The sequence below is a fragment of the Macaca mulatta genome, chromosome 15, assembly GCF_049350105.2.
Source record: "Macaca mulatta isolate MMU2019108-1 chromosome 15, T2T-MMU8v2.0, whole genome shotgun sequence".
Taxonomy (NCBI): domain Eukaryota; kingdom Metazoa; phylum Chordata; class Mammalia; order Primates; family Cercopithecidae; genus Macaca; species Macaca mulatta.
Window position 1 is genome coordinate 64366659 of NC_133420.1, and position 22878 is coordinate 64389536.

Genomic DNA, 22878 nt, shown 5'->3' on the forward strand with positions numbered 1-22878 from the left:
CACCTGATGCTATCTGTCTTTTTCATCAGCAATGTGTGCCCAGCACTCTTGAATTCCCAGAATTCCCAGTTATTAATTTTATGACTACAGAGATGATCACCAGTCCTGAGGCCAGTGGACTTATGAAAGCACATGGGTTACTTACCAGCTCTTCATCCTTAAGAGAAGTGCGTGTAGCCATTGCAGAAGTGATTCCTGCCTTCCGAGACTGGACCAGTGACTGTGAGGGAAGATCTGCTGTTAGCCCTGACCACCACCAAGGGCTGGCAAAGTCCTGGGAAGGGAGCTTCAGTGACCAAAGTCACTTGACTATAGCTTACTACAGTACTTTCTATTTTTATTGTCACTCACAGCAACGGCCCTAACAGGTGACAAGTGTCCCAGGTTAAGATGCAAAACCCAAGGCCCTCAGGGGGCTTCTCTAACTATGTTAGAACAGCACTTTCTTCAGGGTATCTATCATCCAAAGAGTTTCTTTTTCCCTCACTCTTCTTAGTGTCCTACCCCACAGAAACTCCTTGTTTATGGGAAGGAAAAGGAAAATGAAAAGCTTAAAACTATAGCAGAAAAAAGGTAATTAAGAATAACAGAGACACACAACTCTGTCAAAGTCACATTCAAGAGCCATCATGGAGAAAAATGATTCCATGGTAACCTCTATACCTTGGCACCTCCCCAAGCCCATATAATCCCTGGGAGGCTGCAGAGGCCAGCAGGTCTACATGTAGGGCACTTGGCAAGTGAAAGGGGCATTGAAGCCTCAGTCAAATCAAGCAGGACAGAGAGTTAAGTCTGAGAGCTTGGGTTACCTTGCTAGCCACGCTCTTGCATAGGGGGCCCCATGTATCTGCCAAGCCCAAGCTTTAGGGGCAGCCCCTGGAGAGGCACATGGTTTCCTAAAGGCAGAGGACACTGAGAAGACAGAAGTCAAAATATCAGCCTGAGCAGGAGGAACAGCTGGGAAGGGCCCAAGTGATTTGAGATGCGGACTTTTTTTGTTCGTTTTGAGACGGAGTCTTGCACTGTCACCCAGGCTGGAGTACAGTGGTGCGATCTCAGCTCATTGCACCCTCCGCCTCCCAGGTTCAAGCGATTCTCCTGCCTCAGCCTCACGAGTAGCTAAGATTAAAGGCACCCGCCACCACTGCCAGCTAATTTTTTTGTATTTTTAGTAGAGACAGGGTTTCACTATGTTGGTCAGGCTGGTCTCGAACTCCTGACCTCATGATCCATCCACCTCAGCCTCCCAAAGTGTTGGGATTACAGGCATGAACCACTGCACCCAGCCAGGGATGCAGACTTTTAAAGAGGTTGGGAAAGGGCTCTGGAGACACTCACCATAGCCTGTGTAAAGGACAGCAGAGAAAGGAACAACATGATATTAAAGACCCGAAAAGGCATGAAAACTTTCAGAGGCAACTGAGAGGTTCTTCTGTATAGTGCAAAGCATTTCCCAATCCACTCTGCTTCTGTCCACTAAAAACTGTCTTCAATCCAGACTACTGGCTAGGACCCAAAGCCTAGAGTACCTACTCTAAGGAGTATTATGCCATAAAGCCAAAGATAGGGCAAAAGACAGAGAGGGAGAGCAAGAAATAAACTGGATACTTGCTTGTGGGCAAAGAATGAGAAAGGATGAGGAAAAAAAGTAGGAAGAAAAGGAAGAGAAAAAAGAGGAGATGAGAGACATTAAGGAAAGGAAAATGGTATTGAAGAAGAGACGGCATCAGAATTTATCTTCAACCAGCTAGATGAAGAGCTGGTAGAAGAAGTACATTAGAAAGGAGGAGTCAGGCATGGTGGCTCATGCCTGTAACCCAGCACTTTGGGAAGCTGAGGCGGGAGGATCACTTGAGCCTGGGAGTTTGAGGCCAGCCTGGGCAACACAGTGGGATGCTGTCTCAAGAAAGAAAAAGAAAGAAAGAAAGAAAAGAAAGAAAAGAAAGGAAGACAGAAAGACAGAAAGACAGAAAGAAAGAAAGAAGGAAGGAAGGAAGGAAGGAAGGAAGGAGAAAGAGAGAAAGAGAGAGAAAGGAGAAGATGAACAAATGGTAAGAAATAATGGAAGGGAAGAAAAATGACGAAGAGAAAATGGCAGATGATACTTTCAGTCAACTAAGGAGGGAGAAACTAGTGGAGCAGGAAATGGGGAAGAGGGAAGAGGAGTGGATAGGAAAAACAATAGATAGAATAGAGAGCAAAAAAGAAAACAGAAACAGAAAATGGTAATAAGGGAAAAGGGTTCATGTTTAACCGAACCCTTACACCCTATTTCTGGCTTTAGAGCTCTGAGAGAGCCTGGACCTCACTTCACCCCCAACTACCCACAAGGCTACAGAAAATTCCTTGGGCTGTTTGTGCCTCACAAGGTATGACCCAGAATGGGGCTTCTGGTCATCCTGGGAGGATGGGAGGAGGTCCTGGAATCAGCTTTAACTCTTAAGCCTGTTTCAATTCAATTCCACAAATTTTTATCATTGCCTCTCAGCGCCTGACACTAGGTTACAGAGATAGTCTCGAAAGCCTATGTCTTGAGAAGAACTTTTGCTTGACTTCCAAGAAGGCATCAAGCTCTAGTCATGCTCATCCCATACCAAGCTCAATGATCTAGGTCAAGGGCTGGAGGCAGTTTCCATTACAGGTCATCAAAGAAGGCTGTAGAGATACCTGTAAGAGCTAGATGCCTATAGGAAGACACAAAATCCTAACTTTGAGAGCCCAAGCCACAAATATTCCAGATAGGAGCTTGAGCTAATAAATTCAGGACTCCGACTAGGGAGTGAGGTAGAACACAGTCCCTGTGAAGCCATTGCTAAGTCTCAGAAGGCTTTAAATGATTGATCATCAGACCAATTTGAGTCATTAAATGGACGACTTCCAATCCTGACAGCTTGTCAAGGCCCAATGGGGGATACCCCAAGGCTACTGCCTATGCCTGCACAAAAGTCTTCACTCACCAGATCACTGACAAGTGGCAGTGGCTTCTTTCTGCGTAAATCTGGCATGCTGTCAATGCCATAGAGCCCTCCGGCTGGCCTGAGGAGAGAAGGAAATATGTCAGGACCTTCAGTCTTGCTTTGAGTTAACTGGTGTTCAGTGTTCCATTCACCTTGCTCTCCCTCTCCCCAGAGGAAGATGAACTGACCTCTATCATGTGCCTTTGAGACCGGAAGGGAAGACAGAAAGTCAGGGAAATAAAGCCATGGAAGAGTGAGCAATAGAATCTGTTCTCACAGTACCCCTCAGTGTCTCTTACAGTTTCAGCTGAGGACTGAGCCTCTTTTATCCCACAGTGATAGTTGAAGGCATTTCAGTTTATCTGAAGGCACTTTTGTGCTCCATAAGGCAAGGTAGTAATTGGCACTCAAGAGGGCTTCTCCCCAAACTCAAGGCAAAGACACTGCTCCTCAAAGATAAGTCTTGCCAAGCCTGTGCTAGAACAGAACCCACAGGGTGGCTCTACGGCAAGAGTCTAGGTGAGTAAGACTACTAGATAATGGCACATAGAAGGACACCATCTCCAACCAAGAGTAAAAGAGTCACCAGTTCTGTCTATCTAGGCCTCCTGAAGAAAAGCCTTCTCCGTGGAGAAAGGAGCCCTCATAATCAAGTGGAAGCAGGGGAGGTGGTATGGGAGACTTCCAACAGACCACTTAAGGGAAAAAAAAAAAAAAAAAACACCATTTAGGAAGGAAACAGCAAAGGGACTCTGTGAGTGTGGCCTAGCCCTATGGACACATCAATAGAGCCTGGGGAAAAATTACAGCTACAGCAGCTGGATATTTCTAAAACTTTTATACCTTTTCTATACTGATTAATTTTATTGTTCTTTTATAACAATATGCAATAAAAACAGAAAATGTACCCAAAAGAAATTACACTGAGATAACCTGGATTTTAACTCCAGTTCTTCTATTAATGTACTATGTCTTCTCCCAAAATTCCTTCATCACTTTAGGCCTTGGTGATACTTCTATAAAATGAGATGGATGAGCAACAAAAAACTCTCTGGCCTTAATGAAAAGAACTCATATACCCGGTTTTAATGAGAGCAAAGACATTGGGAAAGTTGGGTAGCTGGGCTGTATACCATGGCTGGTCTAAAGACAGAAATATTCCAACAGAAAAAGTAGGTACTTGTAGCTATCTAGGCAAAGAATGGAACCACAAATTGGGTCAAGTCCAGAAGTTGAAACAGGCCATTCAATATGCTGATTTCTAATAAACTAACTCCCTGAACATAGGCAGAGAGCTTTGTTTTTAATGAGATTACCAGACCGAGGGAAGTTCTATACTTAGGACAGCTTCTAAGGACTAAGGTGAAACAAAAGGAAGAAAGACAATAGGGAATTATTTAGAAAACTACTGCATGGCTACATTTAAAAATAGTCTGGATATGTCCCATTGACATGTATGTAATTTACAATTATTAGAAGGAAAAAAAACTAAAGATCATTGAAGCAACTGGTGCCACAACTTTGTAGCTAATTCTAGAAACTACAATATGTATCTCTTAATCAAGAAATTTTTTTTAACATAAACAATCTTTCAATAAAAGAAGGCAGTAGCTCATTCAATGATTCACTCTTGATTAAAAGAAGACAAACTAAAAAAAAAAATGCTGACAAAACTGCAGAGAAAAGAGAACACTTATGCACTGTTGGTAGGAGTGTAAATTAATTCAACCATTGTGGAAAGCAGTGTGGCGATTCCTCAAAAAACTAAAACAGAACCACCATTCGACTCAGCAATCCCATTATTGGGTATATACCGGAAGGAAGGAATATAGTGTTCTACCATAAAGACAGATGGATAAGTATGTTCACTGCAGCATTATTCACAATAGCAAAGACATGGAATCAAGCTAAATGCCCATCAATGGCAGACTGCATAAAGAAAATATAGTACATATACACCGCAGAATACTATGCAGCCATAAAAAAGAACAAGATCATGTCCTTTGCAGGAACATGGCTGGAGTTGGAGGCCACTATTCTCAGCAAACTAATGCAGGAACAGAAAACCAAACACTGCATGCTCTTTCTTGTAAGTGGGAGCTAAATGATGAGAACACATGGACACAAAGAGGGTGACAACAGACATGGGCCTACTTGAGGGTGAAGGGTAGGAAGAGGGAGAGGAGCAGAAAAAATAACTATTGTTATAGTACTTGGGTGATTAAATAATCTGTGCAACAAATCCCTGTAACACGAGTTTAACTATATAACAAACCTGCACATGTACCCCTGATCCTAAAACAAAAGTTAAAAAAAAATTTTTTTTTTAAAGACAACAAATTGCAAGGGAAAGGAGCATGTAAAAATGTAGTAGACCATCTACCTGATCTTTCTTCTTCCCTGGCCACAAGAGGAAGCAACTACTGAAAATTCTGATGTTAGAAGCCTTCGTAGGAAAAAGGGAAAAGGTACAGATAAGTAATTGGTGATATTTGTGGGAAGGAGTGGGGAATGGGAAGGTACTTGAACTCTCTTCTCTCTTTAATAACACATTGAGCAGCTTAAAATGACTCTGGTACAATCACATGGGTCTGAAACTCCCAAACAAGAAGCACAGACAGAACATACAGAGCTCAGAAAGGGATGTTACTTATGTCCTGACTACAGTGGAATGGAATAAGTAGATGACTCACAACAGCTGGAACAGGACCAAGCCTAGGGAGTAACTTAATCAGCCACACCATCAACAGTGGAATGGACAGAATGAATAATGTCTAGTATCTGATAGCACAGCAGGGTGACTACAGTCAACAACAATCTATTGCACATTTTAAAATAACAGAGTATAAGTGGATGGTAACACAAAGAAAGGATAACTGCTTGAAGTGATGGATACCCCATTTACCCTGATGTGAGTATTACACACTGTATGCCTGTATCAAAATATCTAATGTAACTCATAAATAGACACACACTCATAGACTACTATGCACTCACAAAAATTAAAAAACAAAAGAAATGGAAATAACATGTTTCCAAATGCAGATATTTTTCTAATTTCTCTCTGCTCTACCTAAAGGGTATATCACCACTATGAAAAGATGGACCAGAAATTACAGAGGCAAGGATGAGAAGGCCCCAAAGCTCCCTTCCCTGCCCCAGCGTAACCATTCTGCAAAGATCCCTCTTCTGCGTCCGAGGAGTCCGTCAGCAGAGTTCTCTCCTCTGCCTCAGAGAAGCAACCAACCTATAGTGGAACCTTTTCCTTCCCCAGGATGCAGCTTATGAAGCTGTTTCCCCTGCTTCTCAGGGGAAAAGCTAAAAGCGTCAAGAGATACTGAATACAATCCACAGAAATCTTGCAGGGAATCACTTACCCTTCCGGGAGCCACTGAGGCAGAGAGGGATCACCATCATCTGGAATCTTTAAAAAGAGATAAGAAACAAGTTAGATCCTGGGAAAGATGGGAGATTGCCTGTAACCCAAGCAGCGAGCAGTAGAATACAAGCCCAGAGCAGTGTAAGTCACATTCACTATGTGGTGACAGCCTGTCTGACATCTAAACCAATGTCCTGATCAGCCAGGGCAACAAGCAGGCTGCCGAAATGAGTGGTATACCTGTCTCCTTGGTGAATAGGACATAAGGGAGCTTTGGCTCACTGAGGTCCCAGGACTAAAGTCTACTGGAATGGCAGAACTCATATGACTCTTATATGAGCCATTGGTATAGACAGTAGTAAACCAAGCACAGGAGAAGGGCCTATGTAGGCTTCCAGCCCTCACTAAAGCAAAAGAACACCTTCATATACAGTCCAGTCTTCTTCCAGCTATGTTCCTAAACTCCCTTAATGTCCCAGAGTCAGACCTGGTCTCTCTGGATTCCTATCTCATTTTGTGGTTGGATTTAGTTTGGGTGCCTTGAACCCCTGACTCACTGACACTGAGTATATTCTCTCCATTTAATAAATTCTATATAACAACAGAACCCAGGGTAGACACTTGGATTATCATTCTAGTTAATTCTATAGGCCCTAGAATGAGAAGTCAAAACTTGAGGCACCAAATAATTCAAGGAAGGGAACAGTTCAAAAATCACCTTTTAAAGGTTTCTGTACCAAAAGAAAACACAAACAAAAGCAAATCCTTCAAGCGGCATGCAGAGAGTTCCAAAGCTGCCAGAGTGCTCCAGAGATCCAATAGCACATGTTTTTTTCAGGCTAACAGGTCTGGGGCTTCCTGCCCCTCCTTGTTTTCTTCCACCCCCAACAACTTCCCTGCCTCCTAACTATCCTGGAGCAAATGAGCTCCAGAAGGGAGGCAAAATTAAGGTGCTTAGCTTTGAACAGTGAGTGATGTTTTGGAGAGCTAAAGTGGGGAGAAGTTATGGATAGAATGAGGCAATACAAAGGAAAATAGGGACAGACAGGACAGAGCTAACGGTGATGGAAAAGTGAGGGAGAATTACCTGGGTCAGCAGTAGGCTCACATGAATTTTGGATTTAAGACTCCTCTTAGGTTGTCTATGTTTTAACCAAGCCTATCTCCCTAATGCCCAGAGCCCCCATTCCACCCCATCTGCCTCCTATCCTTTCTATAGGTAGGATGATATTGGTAATGGGAGGGCCAGGTCCAAAAGGCAGCCAGAAGTGGCTGAAGCAAAAGACAATGAGGATAGTATAGAAGAAACAACAGTAGGTGGGAAGTAACAGAAAAACTGCAAGTCTTCTAAGGTTGCTTATGGAAGGGGTAAGGGTTGAGTGTGGGGGAGCCAATCCCTAAATCCCCAGATCTTACCAACCAGAACTTATCTTCCCTCTGGCAATAGCTACCACACTCAGCAGATTCTTATTTCCTACTTAGAGTGAGATATTTGCCAGAAACCACCGAGCTTAAGGAAACAAAGTCACAAAAAGTCTTTGAGAGCCTGAGATCATGCACATTTCCTGTGCTCAGAGGGGATAACAATATGTCTGCAAAAGCCTGCACACACAGCACATACAACTTGTGTCTGAAGGAAACACATGGTGAGCATGGATCCTAGGCTTATGGCTTCAGAATACAAGCTTCAGAGTATACAGTGATCTGCAGAAACTCATCTGAGGAGGATTCACAGTGTTTACTATGACCCAAATCACAGGCAAAGCAAATCCTCATGGTCTTCAAAAGCCAGTGCCTGCAAGCACAGGACATTAGTATACTATGCATTCATATGGTTTGGGGAAACCACACAACAGGTCTACAGAAGCTTGTGCTCAACAGAGAGGTCAGGAAGCCTGTTCAGAGCACAAGTACCTTCACACTTAGGGCCTCAGGCAAGAGGCACGAAATGCCTGCAGCAAAGCCTGCTCTCAAATACAAAGTACACATGCGTGCTAGGCTCAGCCAAGGTTTTACAGCATACGCCAGAGTTTGCAGCAACAGGTAGAAAATGGACACACACTGAGCAGAGTAGGAGAAAAAGAGGGTAATCAGTGTCTGGGGGAGACAAACTGGGTATAAGTATAAGCACACACATGCTACATTGAATGCACATCCATGCTGGTACACACACATTCTCACAATGTGCTCCAGGGATATCTGCAGGAGCACACACAAGCAAGGAGCATGCACACAAACTGCTTTTCAGAAAAATAGACTGCATGAGCCAAAGCTCAGAGGCACAGATCATGCACGCACATGTGCATGTACACACACACACACACACATACACACACACATACAGTGCTTGGGAAGGAGGGGAGGGAAATAGACAAAAAAGGACCCAAAGGGTCATAGGCACAACCTGAAGGCCTCCTCGCTTTCCTTCTGCAAGGAGAGAAAGAGCAGAAAAAAAGGGCAGAAAGGTTAGTAGATTCAGTCCTATAAGGAACCCAAAGAAAATGCCAGCTAAACTCCAACGGACATGGAAGAGAGGGAGAGGTCCTCGGGACAACTAGGCAGTTCACAGAGCCCAACTGACTGGCTTCCAGAATCCTTTCTACCTGTATTTGCTGGCCCAGGCTTTTTAGTTTGGAACATCCTTGGAGCTACTTAAATCAAGGGACAAAATCTACCCAGGGGTTCCAGTCATCCTTTTCCCCTTTCCAAAGTAGCCTGTATCAAGGGTCAGGGCTGCCAAGGATGCAAGACCAGCTTTGTTACCAAGGACCACTTCAACAGGCTATCTAAGCTGGCTGAGCACAGAGTGATTTCCTTCCTCAGAAGCCACATGAGCTTATTCTAGATCTGGTATAAGTCCTCAAACTCCAAAGGCCCTGGTGGCTGAGCCTTTTCCATTTTGCAGTGCAGGCTTGGCCACGCATTCACCCAATGAGCTTTGGCCCGTTTCTCAGACCCAAACTTAAGTTGGGCCAGGGTAGGTCCTGGAGTTAAGTCCAGAACCAGGATGCTGAATGGCTACAGGCCTGGGGGCACTGACTGGCTGCTTTCCTAATAGAAATCACAGTGATCTAGATGATAAAACCATGACTGCAATCCCAAATCTGATTATTTATCAAACCCAGGACAATACTCTAAAGGAAACTGACATTTCCAGAAGGGTCCAATAAAGCCATAACAGGATAAAAATAAAGATTACTCCTTTCCTATTCATCAGAGTCTATACTGCCTTCTAGGCCATACATGGATAGGCCCACAGGCTTCCTTCTGTAAGGAAAGTCCACTCACCTCGGTCCATTAGTGCCCCACCACATTCTTTTCTCTTTTAAAGGCCCATTGCTATTACATCACAAGTAGAGGGGAGGATTCAAGAATCGAATTCACAGGTTCCCAATTTTTCAAGCTATTTCTGCCTACTTAATGGGTCACCTGTCCTAGACTAGATGACCAGGAATCCTCCAAAACAGTACAGCTCCAGGAAGGTGGGAAAGATGAGAAAGATACTTCCTGGAATGGGGACATACCTCTTCCATATCTACATCCCAACCCCCCAGGATAATGTGCTCCCTTTGAGTAAGAAAATTAGGCAAACAATCCTTTAACTGACCCCATGACTCAAAATGGAAATGTACCTCTCCCCCTCCACTATCTTAAATACATTCTACAACCATGTCAAAGTTGATTGTGTCCTTCTGTTCCCCACAGATCTCCCCATAATGCCTAAAGACTAAAATCCAATCAATCCATTGACAGAATAATCAAGGCTCTCCATGATCTGACCCAAATCCCCAAATTCCTCTTCTCTGCCTCTTTCCTGACCCCATATACATTCCTAGAATCTAATTGTCTTGTTTCACAAAGAAGTCACATACTCAAAACCCCACATATTTATTTACTCATTCTGTTCCATTAGCCTGAAATAGCATCTCACACCACCTTTCCATAGAGGAAAATTCAACTCTTCCTCCAAAACACAGTTCTGGGAAGCCTTCTCTGATGCCCACCCAAGCAAGAGTTAATAAGGCCATCCTAGTGCACCTAAGTTACATTCATCCTTCTCATGGTATTTAACATACAATGCCTTGACAAGTCCCACCATTGTACAGATGAGAACCAGAGCAAATAGATGCAGATTTTTAACTTCAACTGGGCCCTCTGTGTCACTTGGTAAGTCTCTCCATTCCATTAGTCAGGTCCTTCTTCCACTTCTCAAAGGAGTTATACCTAACCTTCAGATACCTACTTTATCACAACACATTAACCACTGTTTAGTGTGTGTCACCTAGATATTGCATGCTTAGCTCAAATTCAACATATCCAAACACTAAACTTGTATCTTCCATCTCTAAACTTCTCTTCCTGTCCCCAGCCAGACAATGGATCTCCCCCTCTCTGCACTCTGTCCCTATCCAATCACTCAGCTCTGTACCTTCTATCTCCTAAATATCTCTGGCATCCACTCCTGCCTTTCCATTTCACACTGCCATTATCATCTTCTCTTAACTGGGCTATAACAGGAGACTCCAAGCTGACCTCTCTGCCACTAGACTTGCTCCTCTCCAATCCATACTCCACATTTCCCATTTCAAAACTCTGATGGCATTTTTTTCTTTGCTTAATTGCATCAATTCTCCCTGTTGCTTACTGTAGCACATAAAGTGCTTCAAGATTTGTACTTTCCCTACAGTTCTAGCTTACTTTCCTTCCACTCCTTACGTGTCCTGTATTCAAGTCTTACTGAACATTGTCTATCACATCTGAGACTTTTCACACCTCCCTCCCACACCCAGCCTACTGGGTGGACTCAGGCATATTCCTTAAGACTTAGTTCAAATACTAATGACTCTGTGAAATTTCTTTATCTGCTTTCCTTCCCAAGGTAGTATTAGGTGCCTCTCCACTAGCTGCCCCAGTCTCCACCATTCTATGTCCATACTTCTAAGGCAGTATGTCGTTAATACTGTTTTGTAGTATTGTATATTGTAGATGTCTGTATAAACATCTTCCTTTATACTATTTCTCACTTTATACTACTTCTTCAGAAAAAAAAAGGATTATATATTATTTCACCTTTGTAGCCTGAGGGCTTAGCACATCGCCTATCATTTGTATGTAGTAAAAGAAAACTATAACTTTCAGTACTTAGAAAACAACAGCTATTCTAAGAAGTGTCACCTGCCCAACCAGAGAAGGTATAAGTCTCTTAACCAGTAGCCTGTACCATTTCCAGACCCTGAGGAACTGCTATACTGGCTCTTCAGTTTGTCCCACCCATTGGACAAACATTAAAAAACAATTTTTTTTCTTGTTGAGAATCAAACTATCTGTGCTTCCTAACTCCCTAAAATGCCTTAGGATTTTTCTACTTAGATTTGTTTGCAGGTTAAGTTATAAATGTCTACAAAACAACTGCTTTGCAGGAAAACCCCTGACCCCCTAAGAATAATCTCTGTCACTCTTTCAGACAGTCCATTTTATAAGGAAGTGACATTCCTCCTCACCAGCCCTCCCCTCAGTATACCCAATAATACAATCTTAACTCTATTATTGAGAGTCAAAAGACTTGAGATGCTCAACTTATTTGAGCCTACATTTCCTTACCTATAAAAAGATAGGTATAAGAACAACTACCTCTCAGCGTTATTGCAAGGATTCATTTCTTAAGAACCTATTATACTAAGGACTGGTCATGGTGGCTCATGCCTATAATCCCAACACTTTGGGAGACTAAGGCAGGAGGAAGGATAACTTGAAGCCAGGAGTTCAAGAACAACCTGGGTAACAAAGTGAGACTCCATCTCTACAAAACATGAAAAAATTAGCTGGGTGTGGTGGCATATGCCTATAGTGGTGGCATGTGCCTGCATGTGCAGTGCAGCTACTTGAGACTGGGTTGGGAGGATCCACTGAGCCCAGGAGATCAAGGCTGCAGTGAGCTCTGATCACTCCACTGCACTCCAGCCAGGGTGACAGACTGAGACTCTGTCTTTAAAAAAAAATTTAACTAAAAAAATTTTAAAAGAACCTAATGTGCACACTAGGCACTGTTCTCAGTCAGTGCTGGTGATGTGGCAATGAATGAAACAAACTCCCTGATCCTGAGAGGCTTTTATTCTTGTAAGAGGAGCAGATAATAAACAATGATGAAGATGATGATAGTAGCTGATACTAATCAAATACTTACTTTGTATCTGGCATTTTATTTGGGTAAGCTCATTTATTTCTCACAACTCCACACTGGGTAAATGCCATTATTACCTCCACTTCTTTGATAATTAAATTGAAGATCAGAGAGGTTAAGAAAGATGCCAGCAAGTGGCAAAGCCAAAATTCATTAACAGGCATTCTTGTTCCAGGGTCTGCTTTCCATAAGAAATAACAATATACTATGTCACATGTGATAGGAACTCTGCTGAAAAATTCAGATAAGGGAAAAAGATAATGCCCCCCGATGATGGAGGTAGAGTTGTTATTAAAAGTCTAAAAACAGGTTGTTAGGGTGGCCTCATTGACAGGTGGTATCAAAGCAGACACTTGAAAGAAATTAGTAAAGAAGTCATTTGGAGTTCTGGGAAAAAGTATTTTCAGAAGAACATATAGCAAATGCAAAGCCTGAGGTGAGAGCATAATTGGTGTGGAGAAACAGCAAGTTTGCAATAAAGTACCAGTTCAAATAGGGCTCTACAGACCTTTGTAAGAATGCTGGTGTCTATTCTGAGTGAGACAGGAAATCATTGAGCAGAGAAGTGATATAACCTGACTCATGCTCTTTGGGGATTACTCTGATTGTTGTGAGAACAGACTGTAGAGGAACAAGATTCTAGAAGCAGGGAGACTAGTGAGACCATTGCAGTAATCTAGATGAGAGAAAATAGTGGCTTAAACAAGGATGACAGTAGTGGAAGTAGAAATAGTGGCAAGATTCAAGATATTTTTTAAAGCTGGAGGAAGTGGAATTTACTAATGGACTGAATACAGGTTGTGAGAGAAAAGGGGGAGTCAAGAATGACTCTATGGATTGGGCCTGAGTAGCTGCAAGAATACAGATGCCACAGATGGGTAAGAAAGACAATAGGAAAGGCAGGTTTGGCAGGAGCTTGGGAAGAAGGATCAGGAGTTTGGTTTTGGATATGTCAAATGAGATGCCTTTTTACATCCATATGGAGGTGTTAGGTGAATTTGGAGTCTGGTGTTCATGGAAGATGTCTGGGCTGGAGATGTAAACCTGGGAATGCTTATGAAACTCATGGGATTGAAAGATTATCATCTAGGAAGTAAGTACAGGAAGTCAAGATTGAATACTAGGATGCTACAAGGTTGGGGAGAGGAAGAGCAAAGATAATTAAGAAGGAATGGCCAGTAATGCTGGGGGAAAAGGGGAAACCAAGACAGAGAGGTGTTCTGGAAGCCAAATGAAGAAAGTGTTTCAAAAAGAAGGAATTGAGCACAAAGACAGACTGAATATCAATAGAATAAAATTGAGTCCAGACATAAACTCTTACATTTATAGTCATTGATTTTTGATAAGAGTGCTAAGACTATTCAATGAAAAAAGAGTAATCTTTTCAACAAATCATTCTGGGACAACTAGATATCCATATGTACAAGAATAAAGCATATGAATAAAGCACAAGAATAAAGCATACTCCTACCTCATACTATGCACAAAAATTAACTCAAAACTGGCTGGGTGCGGTGGCTCAAGCCTGTAATCCCAGAACTTTGGGAAGCCAAGGCAGGAAGGTCACTTCAGGTCAGGAGTTCGAGACCAGCCTGGCCAACATAGTGAAACCTCCTCTTTACCAAAAGTACAAAAAATTAACCAGGCTGGGTGGTGGATGCCTGTAATCCCAGCTACTCTACTCAGGAGGCTGAGGCAGAAGAATTGCTCAAACTCAGGAGGCAGAGGTTGCTGTGAGCTGAGATCACGCCACTGCACTCCAGCCTGGGCGACAGAGCGAAACTCCGTCTCAAACAAAACAAAACAAAACAAAACAAAACTCTTAAAAAAAACATAGAAGCAAATCTTTCTGACTTCAGATTAACCAATGATTTCTCAGCTGTGACACCAAAAGCACAATCAAAACAAGAAAAAAATAGATAAACTGCACTTCATCAAAATTTAAAACTTTTGTGCTCTACTTTATACTCATTACAATGGCTATTACTTAAAACAAAAACAAAAACAAAAAAACAGAAAATAACAAGTGTTGAAGAAAATGTAGAGAAATTGGAAGGAACCCTTGTGCCCTAATGGTGGGAATGTAAAACAGTGCAGCCACCATGGAAAATGGTATGGGGATTCTTCAAAAAGTTAGAATTACCATATAATTCGATCAATTCACTTTGGGGTACATAGCCAAAAGATATCAAAGCAGGGACTCAAAAAGATATTTGTATACCCCTGTTTAGAACAGCATTGTTTACAATAGCCAAAAGGTGGAGCAATGTGTGTCCTGATGAGTGAACAGATAAATAAAATGTGATATATGTGTATAATGGGATACAACGCAGCCTTAAAAAGGAGTGAAATTCTGACACATTACAACATGGATGAACCTTGAGGACATTATGCTAAGTGGAATAAGCCAGTCAAAAAAGGACAAATGTTATTTGATTCCACTTACATGAGGTACTTAGAGTAGTCAAATTCATAGAGACAGAAAGTAGAGTGGCAGTTACCAGGGACTGGGGTGAGATGAGGTGAGGAGTTATTATTTAATAGGTACAGAGTTTCAGCTTTGCAAGATGAGAAGCATTCTGGAGATGAACGGCAGTGATGGTTGCAGAACAATATGAATGTACTTGATGTTATGGAACTATACATTTTTAAATGGTTAAAATGTTCCACATAACATTCAGAAAAAAATATGGTTTAAATAATAAATTTTATGTTATGTATATTTTAGCACAAAAAATTGTTTTTTGATTTTTAGTAAAGACAAGGTCTTACTATGTTGGCCAGGCTGGTCTCAAATTTCTGGGCTCAAGTGATCCTCTCGCCTTGGCCTCCCAAAGTGCTGGGATTACAGACATGAGCCACCAGACCTGGCCAACAGGATTTTTGAAAAAACAAAACAATAAAAAAATTTATGCTTCAAAGGACACTGTTAAGAAAGTGAAAAGACAACCCACAGAATGAGAGAAAATATTTACAAATAATATATCTGATAAGGGACTTACATTCAGAATATATAAATAATTATTACAGCTCAGAAACAAAAGGAAAGAAAACTCAATTTAAAAGTGGGCAAAGGCTTAAATAGACATTACTTCAAAGAAGACAGAAAAATGGCCAATGAGCACATGAAAAGATGTTCAACATCATTAGTCACTAGACAAACACAAATCAAAACCACAATGAGATACCACTTCATATCCACTAGGATGGCTATAATAAAAAAGATAACAAGTGTTGCCAAGGATGTAGAGAAATTAGAACCTTCATCTGTTATGGGTGGGAATGTAAATAGTACAGTACTTTGGAAAACAGTCTGGCAGTTCCTCAAATGGTAAACAGAATTACCATATGACCCAGCAATTTTACTTCTAGGTAAATACCCAAGAGAACTGAAAATATAGTTCCATAGAAAAACTTGTATACAAATGTTCATAGCAGCATTATTCATAATAGGCAAGAAGTGGTAACCATAACTCAAATGTCTAACAACTGATGGATTAAAAAAATATCCATCAATAAATATTGTTCAGCCAGAAAAAGAAATGAAGTACTGATACATGCTACAACATCCTTAAAAACATTATGCCAGACACAAAAGGGCACATATTTTATAAATCCATTTATATGAAATGTCCATAATAGGCAAATTCATAGAAACAGGAAGTAAATTAATGGTTGCCAGAGGCTGGGGGGCAAAGAGAATTGGTGAGTGACTGCCAATGGGTAAGAGGTTCCTTATGGGGTGATGGAAATGTTGTGAAATTAGATAGTGGTGATGTCTGCATAACTATGAATAAACTAAAAACCATTCAATTCTATACTTTTTAAGTGACTTTAAGGTGAATTTTATGGCACATGAATTATAACTCAATAAAGCTGTTATAATAAAAAGAGGGAAGTGATTATCAACTGTGTCAAATTGCTGACTGATAAAAAGAAGACTGAAAATGAACCATTACTTTGTCAATATGATGGACATCTAATGGCCCTGACCAAAGCTATTTTGGTTGAGTGACAGGAATAAAAGAATTGAATTTTATACAATACACCTGAGAGTATTTAAAACAGTACCTGGCACATACCAAGGAAAAAAAGATGAAAACTAACTCAAATTAATCATAAGCTATAACTAGTAAGTTTAGGGCCTAAAAGATCCCAGGCAGAACAGTAAAGAAAGCAGAGTTTTCAAATGCTTCGTTATCCTGGTAGTCTCTGTGATACTGAATCGGTTTACTAGCTTAGGGGACTGCTCCAGTGAAGTCTATTTGGTGAGAGTCTGGCCTGTGTGCTTGTCCTGCTCTATGCATGGGAGTGCTGGAGCACCCTGTCCATGATTCTCTCTGCAGCCCTCAGGCCAGACAGAGTCTTGGATAGGACCCAGAACTGTGGCTTGCTTTCTTATTGGTGCTTTAGAAAACCTTCTATTCATCACGACTGCTGCTACTACCACCTGCCTACCACGGCACTAAAAGTTTCTGCATTGCCTAGAAGGATGCAGCCCAGAAAGGAAACTCTGCAAGCTGAAGAGTTAGACACACGTGTCCTCATCACTGGTGCTCATGCTAACATCAACTCCACCAATATTTAAAGAGTTTGTAAGAAGTATTGCTTTGATATTTGTTGTTTCTATTGTTGCTGTACTGAAATAATTTCTCAGTGCCTGAGAAGAAGAAGAGACTGCAAAGTTATGTAGAGAGAGAAATCCCTTACAGCTGAGGAACTACTGCCTCAGAAAGCTTCCTGGAGGAGGCGATATATGTTGAAGAATAGGTGAATTCTGCTAGGTCGAAATGGCAAACAGCATTTTATGTTAGAAGGAAGCATGTATATATGAATATGCTAAGAATAGAAAGTGCAAGGCAAATTTGTATGACAGCAAAGCTTCCTTTTGAAAGACTTATGGTGGGACAAAGGGAGGTAAGCCTGGAAATATAAACTAGAGACGAATGGCAGTGACCTTGGATGCAAAGTGAAGGAATTTAGACTCTTTTTGATAAGTTCTAAGAAGAAGCTCTGGGAAATTTGAAAAGAGAATGACATAATTTTCATTTTTAAATGTAACTTTATGGCTTAGTATTATATTCATATGATTCAAATTCTAAAAATTAAAAGAAGGCACACAGAGAAAAATCTCCCTCCCATTCCATTAGTTCACCTAATACATTTCCCCATGGGCAACAATGTACCCGTTTCTTACATATCTTTCATTAGATATTCTATACACATACAAGCAGACATTGTAAGTAAGGTATTGTATTTTTCCCTCTTTTCATACAAATGAAAGCATCTTATACATACTGCTCTGCACTTCGCTTTTTTTTTTTTTTGTATGTCAATATATCTTAGATAACTTTCCATTTCAGGAGAGCTACCTCTTTCTTTTTATAGCTACACAGTACTATATCCCATTGTTTGGACATGTCAATAATTTATTTAACCAGTATTTCCTGATGAATGTTTAGGTTATTTTTAATTTTTGCTATTAAAAGCAATGCTTCAAAAATAGCCTTGTACATATGTCACTTCCACATGTGAAAATATGTCTGCAGGATACATTCCTGTAAATGGTGTTGAGGACTTAAAGGGTATATATATTTGTAATTTTGATAAATTTTGCCAATTGCCTTCCTTAGAGATTATGCCAATTTATACTCCCATCCCACCAGCAATGTACAAGTGCATATTCCCTCACACCTTTGCCAACACAATATGCCTCATAATTTAGATGTTGCCTTAGGAAGATTAATCAGGTTACGTGCATAAGAGGACAACCCCATTTAAATTTAAAACTGGATGAATATAGCATATGCTCTTTGGATAAATTTAATTTTGATTGGGAGGAGTAATTTTAAAGCTACATATCTCCATACTGCCTAGAAAAATGTTCTCTTACTTCTTGTAGTCAAAAAACATTCCATTCGCCAGCTCTCAGGTGAATAGCTTTTAGGGGGAGATGGAAGAAAGGGAATAAGACTGGTGGAGGGCAACGCTGGGCTCTAGGGCTAGGTCAGCACTATAAGTAGCTCCTGGATGCCCCAAATCAGAAATAAGGTTCTGTGTCAGCAAGTCAGGTACTAGGAAGAGACAGGATGGGGTAGGGGAAATTCCCACAGAAGCCTATGAGAGAAGCCTCATCAGCTACCGGGGAAATGGCAATCTTATCTCAGCAAAAAACCCACGGAGAAGAATTTTTAAATGCAACACAGGATTCTTTCTCAGCTGTTCTAGTGCCTGTGAGCAAGTATGTCTCATCCCCAACTCCTGCCTCTCACTCCCACCCCTTCTTTACATCTGATATCCTAAAAGCTCTGCAGCTGCAAACTACTTCCGCTCCAGATGCTCCTCCCTCTTTTGAACACGTATAGCACCCCAACAAGAGATTGGAAGCTCCCTAAGGACAGCTTCCTCTTGCTTGAGAACCCTCTTTCACTCCAATTTCCACAGGATTAGCTTAAGCTCTCTACTTGAGTAATTTAGCCTGATTCAAGCTATGCACATCAATCAACACCTTATTAAACTTGCCACCACACCAGGTCTCATGCTGGCCAGATGGAGGCCATACTTTAGCCAGCTGGGACCCTGTTACATAGGGACTCAGAATACCTGAGTGCATGTCTTCTACTGAGAGACGGTTTGCCTTCTGTACTAGCTCGTGCAAAAGTTTTTTCTGCCTTAGTCTTTTCTCTCTTAGAACATTCTTAAAATTGTTGATGCACTTGTTGAGATAAATGGTCTCTGTACACACTTGCTCTAGGCTCAGTCTGCCCTGTTTGGGAGATTCAGGCCTGGAACAAGTCTCACTTCCCAGACATGGAGCCAGAGCAAAACTTGGCAATGAGTTATTAGAAGCAAGAGAGAAGATGCTTGGATCCTGAGGGGTTTGCTCTCCCTGTGTGGAGATGCCAACTCCACCAGAGACCACACTGAGCAAGCTTTCACTCCCCTGACTCCCAGGACTCTCCAGTGAGCAATCCTGGGCACCCCCTGAACTCACTGTCCCAAGAAGTCGATCACTGTTCTCTGACTGGGAACCACTCTCATTGCTTTCCAGGTCCTCAGGACTGATGGACCCACTGTTCTCCAGCTTCTGAAACACACCCTGCAGAGCAGAACGAAAGTGGTGAATTGCTCGGCCCAGTTTACTGGTATAAAACTTGATTTCCACATCCTCATCCTCCTGAGAGCCACCCAGAACACAAGAAGACTTGTCAAAGACATCCTTAAGGACGTGAGCAGCACACTCCTCCTCTTCATTCAGGTCAATATGAATCATGTCACTGAAAGTCTCAGGCCCTATGATAATTTCCTCCATCATGCTGTCGCAGCTCAGAGCTGCAAGCCTTCTGGACTTGTCTGCCAAAAGGTCCTCTAGTTCCTTTGAGCTCAGAATATCGAGTCCAGCTTCACAGCCCAGGAGCTTGTCCTCCGCGTTTATTCTCTCTGTCTTCAGCAACCCAGACAGTGACAGGCAGCTGCTGGCCTCACTTTTATCGTGGCAGTCATTTTCTGGTTTTCCTACTTTATATGCTTCACCTTCGTGGCTGTACTGTTTGAAAAACTGCGACTTCCCAGAATCCTCCTCTTTTGAGATTAATACTAGGGCAGGTTCCTCAAATTGATGGGGGGTAGACAGAGAAGGCTTTTTCTCTGACAGTTCATCACAGCTGCCACTGATAACTTGAGATGTTCTTGATGTTCCTTTTATTTCATCCCCTAGCTTGGGCACATCACTTTCCTTTGATAAATTGTTCTGGAGTAGAAAGCAAGGGCCTTGCTGCTCAGGGGCCTGGTGCTCTCTCTGTTGATCCTGAGCCTTCATCTGATATGTTCCTGTTATGGGTCCCCTGTCCCCTGTTTCCATCTGAAGAACTGGTTCATCCTGGTTTAAAGAAGTCCGACTATAATCCTGATGTTGTTGTTGAAAAAATGATATAGACTCCTTTTGGGGTTTCTTACAAGCCTGTGGGCAGCTTGGTTCTTCTCTGGTGGCAATTCGGACTCCCATATTCTGCAAGAGGATGGATTTCTGCAAGATGAAGTCTCTATGCTCTAGATGGGCAAGCTTCACAACAGTGGGTCTAGGGGAAGGGGATGTGCCTGCCCTGTAAGCCTTTTTAATGTACCTGTTGCACTGCATGCCATTAACGCAAAGGTGCTTGGCTAGAAAGCTTTCCACCAGTTCCATAGTATTTTCTCCATCTTGTTCAGGAAGGCCATACAAATACAGAATGGCTTCCTCACTGGGTCTGTCCACATGGGGTTCCTGGGCCTTTTCCCCCTCACACACCTTGGCCAGGGAACAGCTGCTCACCTGTAAGCCTTCTATTTCACTCAGTACTGAGTCTACACAGCTAGAGACTTCATCCACGGAGCCCCGGACTTGGCTCAAGTGCTGCCGCAGCTCAGCAATCTCAGTTTGGAGACGGCTGATGCCTTGCAGCTCTCTGATGATGTATTCTACTACATCCCCCAAAGGTTCCCGCTGTTCACGGCTACAGCCTTGGCCATGGCCTCTGGACAAAAGGGTCTTGGCTTGGTTCCTCTCTGGGAGCTCATGACAGCTTGTGGTTATGCTGACAGATGAGGGATCCTGAGAACCAGACCCTGAAACATAGGCAGTGGAGCCCAGAGAACGCTGGCTGTTGTTCTGCTGCCCAAAGCTGCAAAGCTGGGCCAGGTCCCCATCTCTATCTCCAGCAATGGCTAAGGCTGCTGACCCACAGCATGGGGGCAGGGAGTTGTCCTCTGGTAAGGATCCAGCAGGGCCAGAGGATTTGCTCTTGGTGCTACACATGGTCTCTGCCTTAGCCTTATCTGGGGAAAGCCTGGAGGAGGGTCCCAAGGTAACCATGATTTCTTCCTCTGACTCTTGCAACAATCGCTTCATTTTCTCCCTCAGGGTCTGAGGGGTTCTCTGCTTCTTCCTCTTATTTCTGGTCAGGATGCTTAATAGAGATTACCTTGGAAGGCAACAGCCTGTCCTGTTCTTTTCATTTTGTTTCTAGCAATTATTGCTGGCTGATGCTTTGGGCTTAGCCCACAGTGCTGCCTGGAATGGCCCCATGTGTAGCCTCCAAACCTGGCACATGCCCCTGGATCCTGGCTTGATTTATCCTGTAGCTAGTGAAAAAGGAAAATAGTGCACTCAGGTCAGAAAGTAGCAGGATGATTTTAGTTTGAATCAAGTTGTCAAGCAGGAATAAAAACATTATCTTCTAAGACTATAGGAATCAACCCTGACCTGCCTCCCAACCCCAGCCTTAAAGGCTATGGGCAGTCAGTTCATTCTCATTAGCTTCCCATTAGAGTATCAGTGTAAAATTAAAATAAAGTCCTGGTGTTCTAGGCAAGTATCCAAAGTCAACGGTATTGAGACAAGCTGCTGGGAGGTAGATGAGGTAAGGTCAATGAGTAACTCCTTATTTGAACTTTCACAAAATTCAGTACTAGGAGTCTGGCTCAGAAATAAACAAACAAATGCTTAACCACCAAGGCTCGAATCACATACATAGTAAAAGACAAGACAAGGAATGTTTCTTTCTTTCTTTTCCAGTCTGTTCTGGTGAAGACTCCACTTACTCAAAAGTTTACCCCTGCCTGTGCTTATAGCACAAAGTATTTTCCCTTTGTTGAGTGATGGCAACCATTAATTTGGAGAAAGGACTATGGCAAGTATTTTAAACTTACCGGGAAAAATATTTCTTTACCTAACTCTAGAATAAAGTGGCACAGTATGCACACACTGTCCAGATGTAGGTGGCATTTAGCATGTTTAAATCTAGAGAGGCAGGTAGCCAAAGACACAGGTATCATGAACTCACAACGGGGAATGAAGGAGGTTTAGGCTTAGCTTGGTGCTCCTGAGCTCCACTTAATACTCTCTAAGGGCTTGCTGCAGCTAATCAATATCTGGGTTTGGCTTTCCTGGCCCACAGAGGATCTTTCAGAGCACCACAATAAGTGATTGTCCAGCACACTGTCCACTGCTCAAGTATTAATAACAAAGGGTTAATCTAACCCTCTGCCTGGCCGAGAGAGAATATCACATGGGACACGTGGGGGAGGGTTACCTCACAGAGGGCTCCAGGGTGCTTTACTCTTCTCCAATAAGGTAAAGACAGACTTGCCACCAGTCTAGTGCCTACACCCTAAGCTATTGGTGACTGCATTACAGAGGCAGAGATGATGATTACCTCATGTGAAGTGAGAATACATTCCCTTTTTACCGAGAATGTGGAGAGTGGATGGAAGCAGTAGAGTGAAAAGTATAAGGGAGAAAGCAGAGATCCAGGAGGCACAGGGGCTAATACTCCAGTCCTGCTAGGTCTCCTGGGAGGGAAAGATGGATTGGTGGGAGACAT

General features: G+C 42.3%; 1 protein-coding gene and 1 long non-coding RNA gene across 28 annotated transcripts in view; one reads left to right on the forward strand and one right to left on the reverse strand.

Moving 5' to 3' along the window:
- Positions 1–22878, forward strand: part of LOC144334643 (uncharacterized) — a 190992-nt gene that overhangs the window by 47636 nt on the left and 120478 nt on the right. The window lies entirely within an intron of this gene.
- The window catches only part of UNC13B (unc-13 homolog B), a 235883-nt gene that overhangs the window by 30010 nt on the left and 182995 nt on the right, over positions 1–22878 (reverse strand). For 23 of the 27 annotated variants that reach the window (XM_077965804.1, XM_077965801.1, XM_077965797.1 and 20 more), the window contains 3 exons: positions 6335–6381; positions 2958–3036; positions 146–220 (listed from right to left, as the gene is read on the reverse strand). In XM_077965804.1, coding sequence (XP_077821930.1) covers positions 146–220; positions 2958–3036; positions 6335–6381 — 201 coding nt within the window. Of the gene's footprint in view, positions 1–145; positions 221–1338; positions 1345–2957; positions 3037–6334; positions 6382–8740; positions 8764–19120; positions 21638–22878 lie in introns of all 27 variants that reach the window. The other 4 variants (XM_077965783.1, XM_015117496.3, XM_077965806.1 and 1 more) reach the window with 3 other exon arrangements.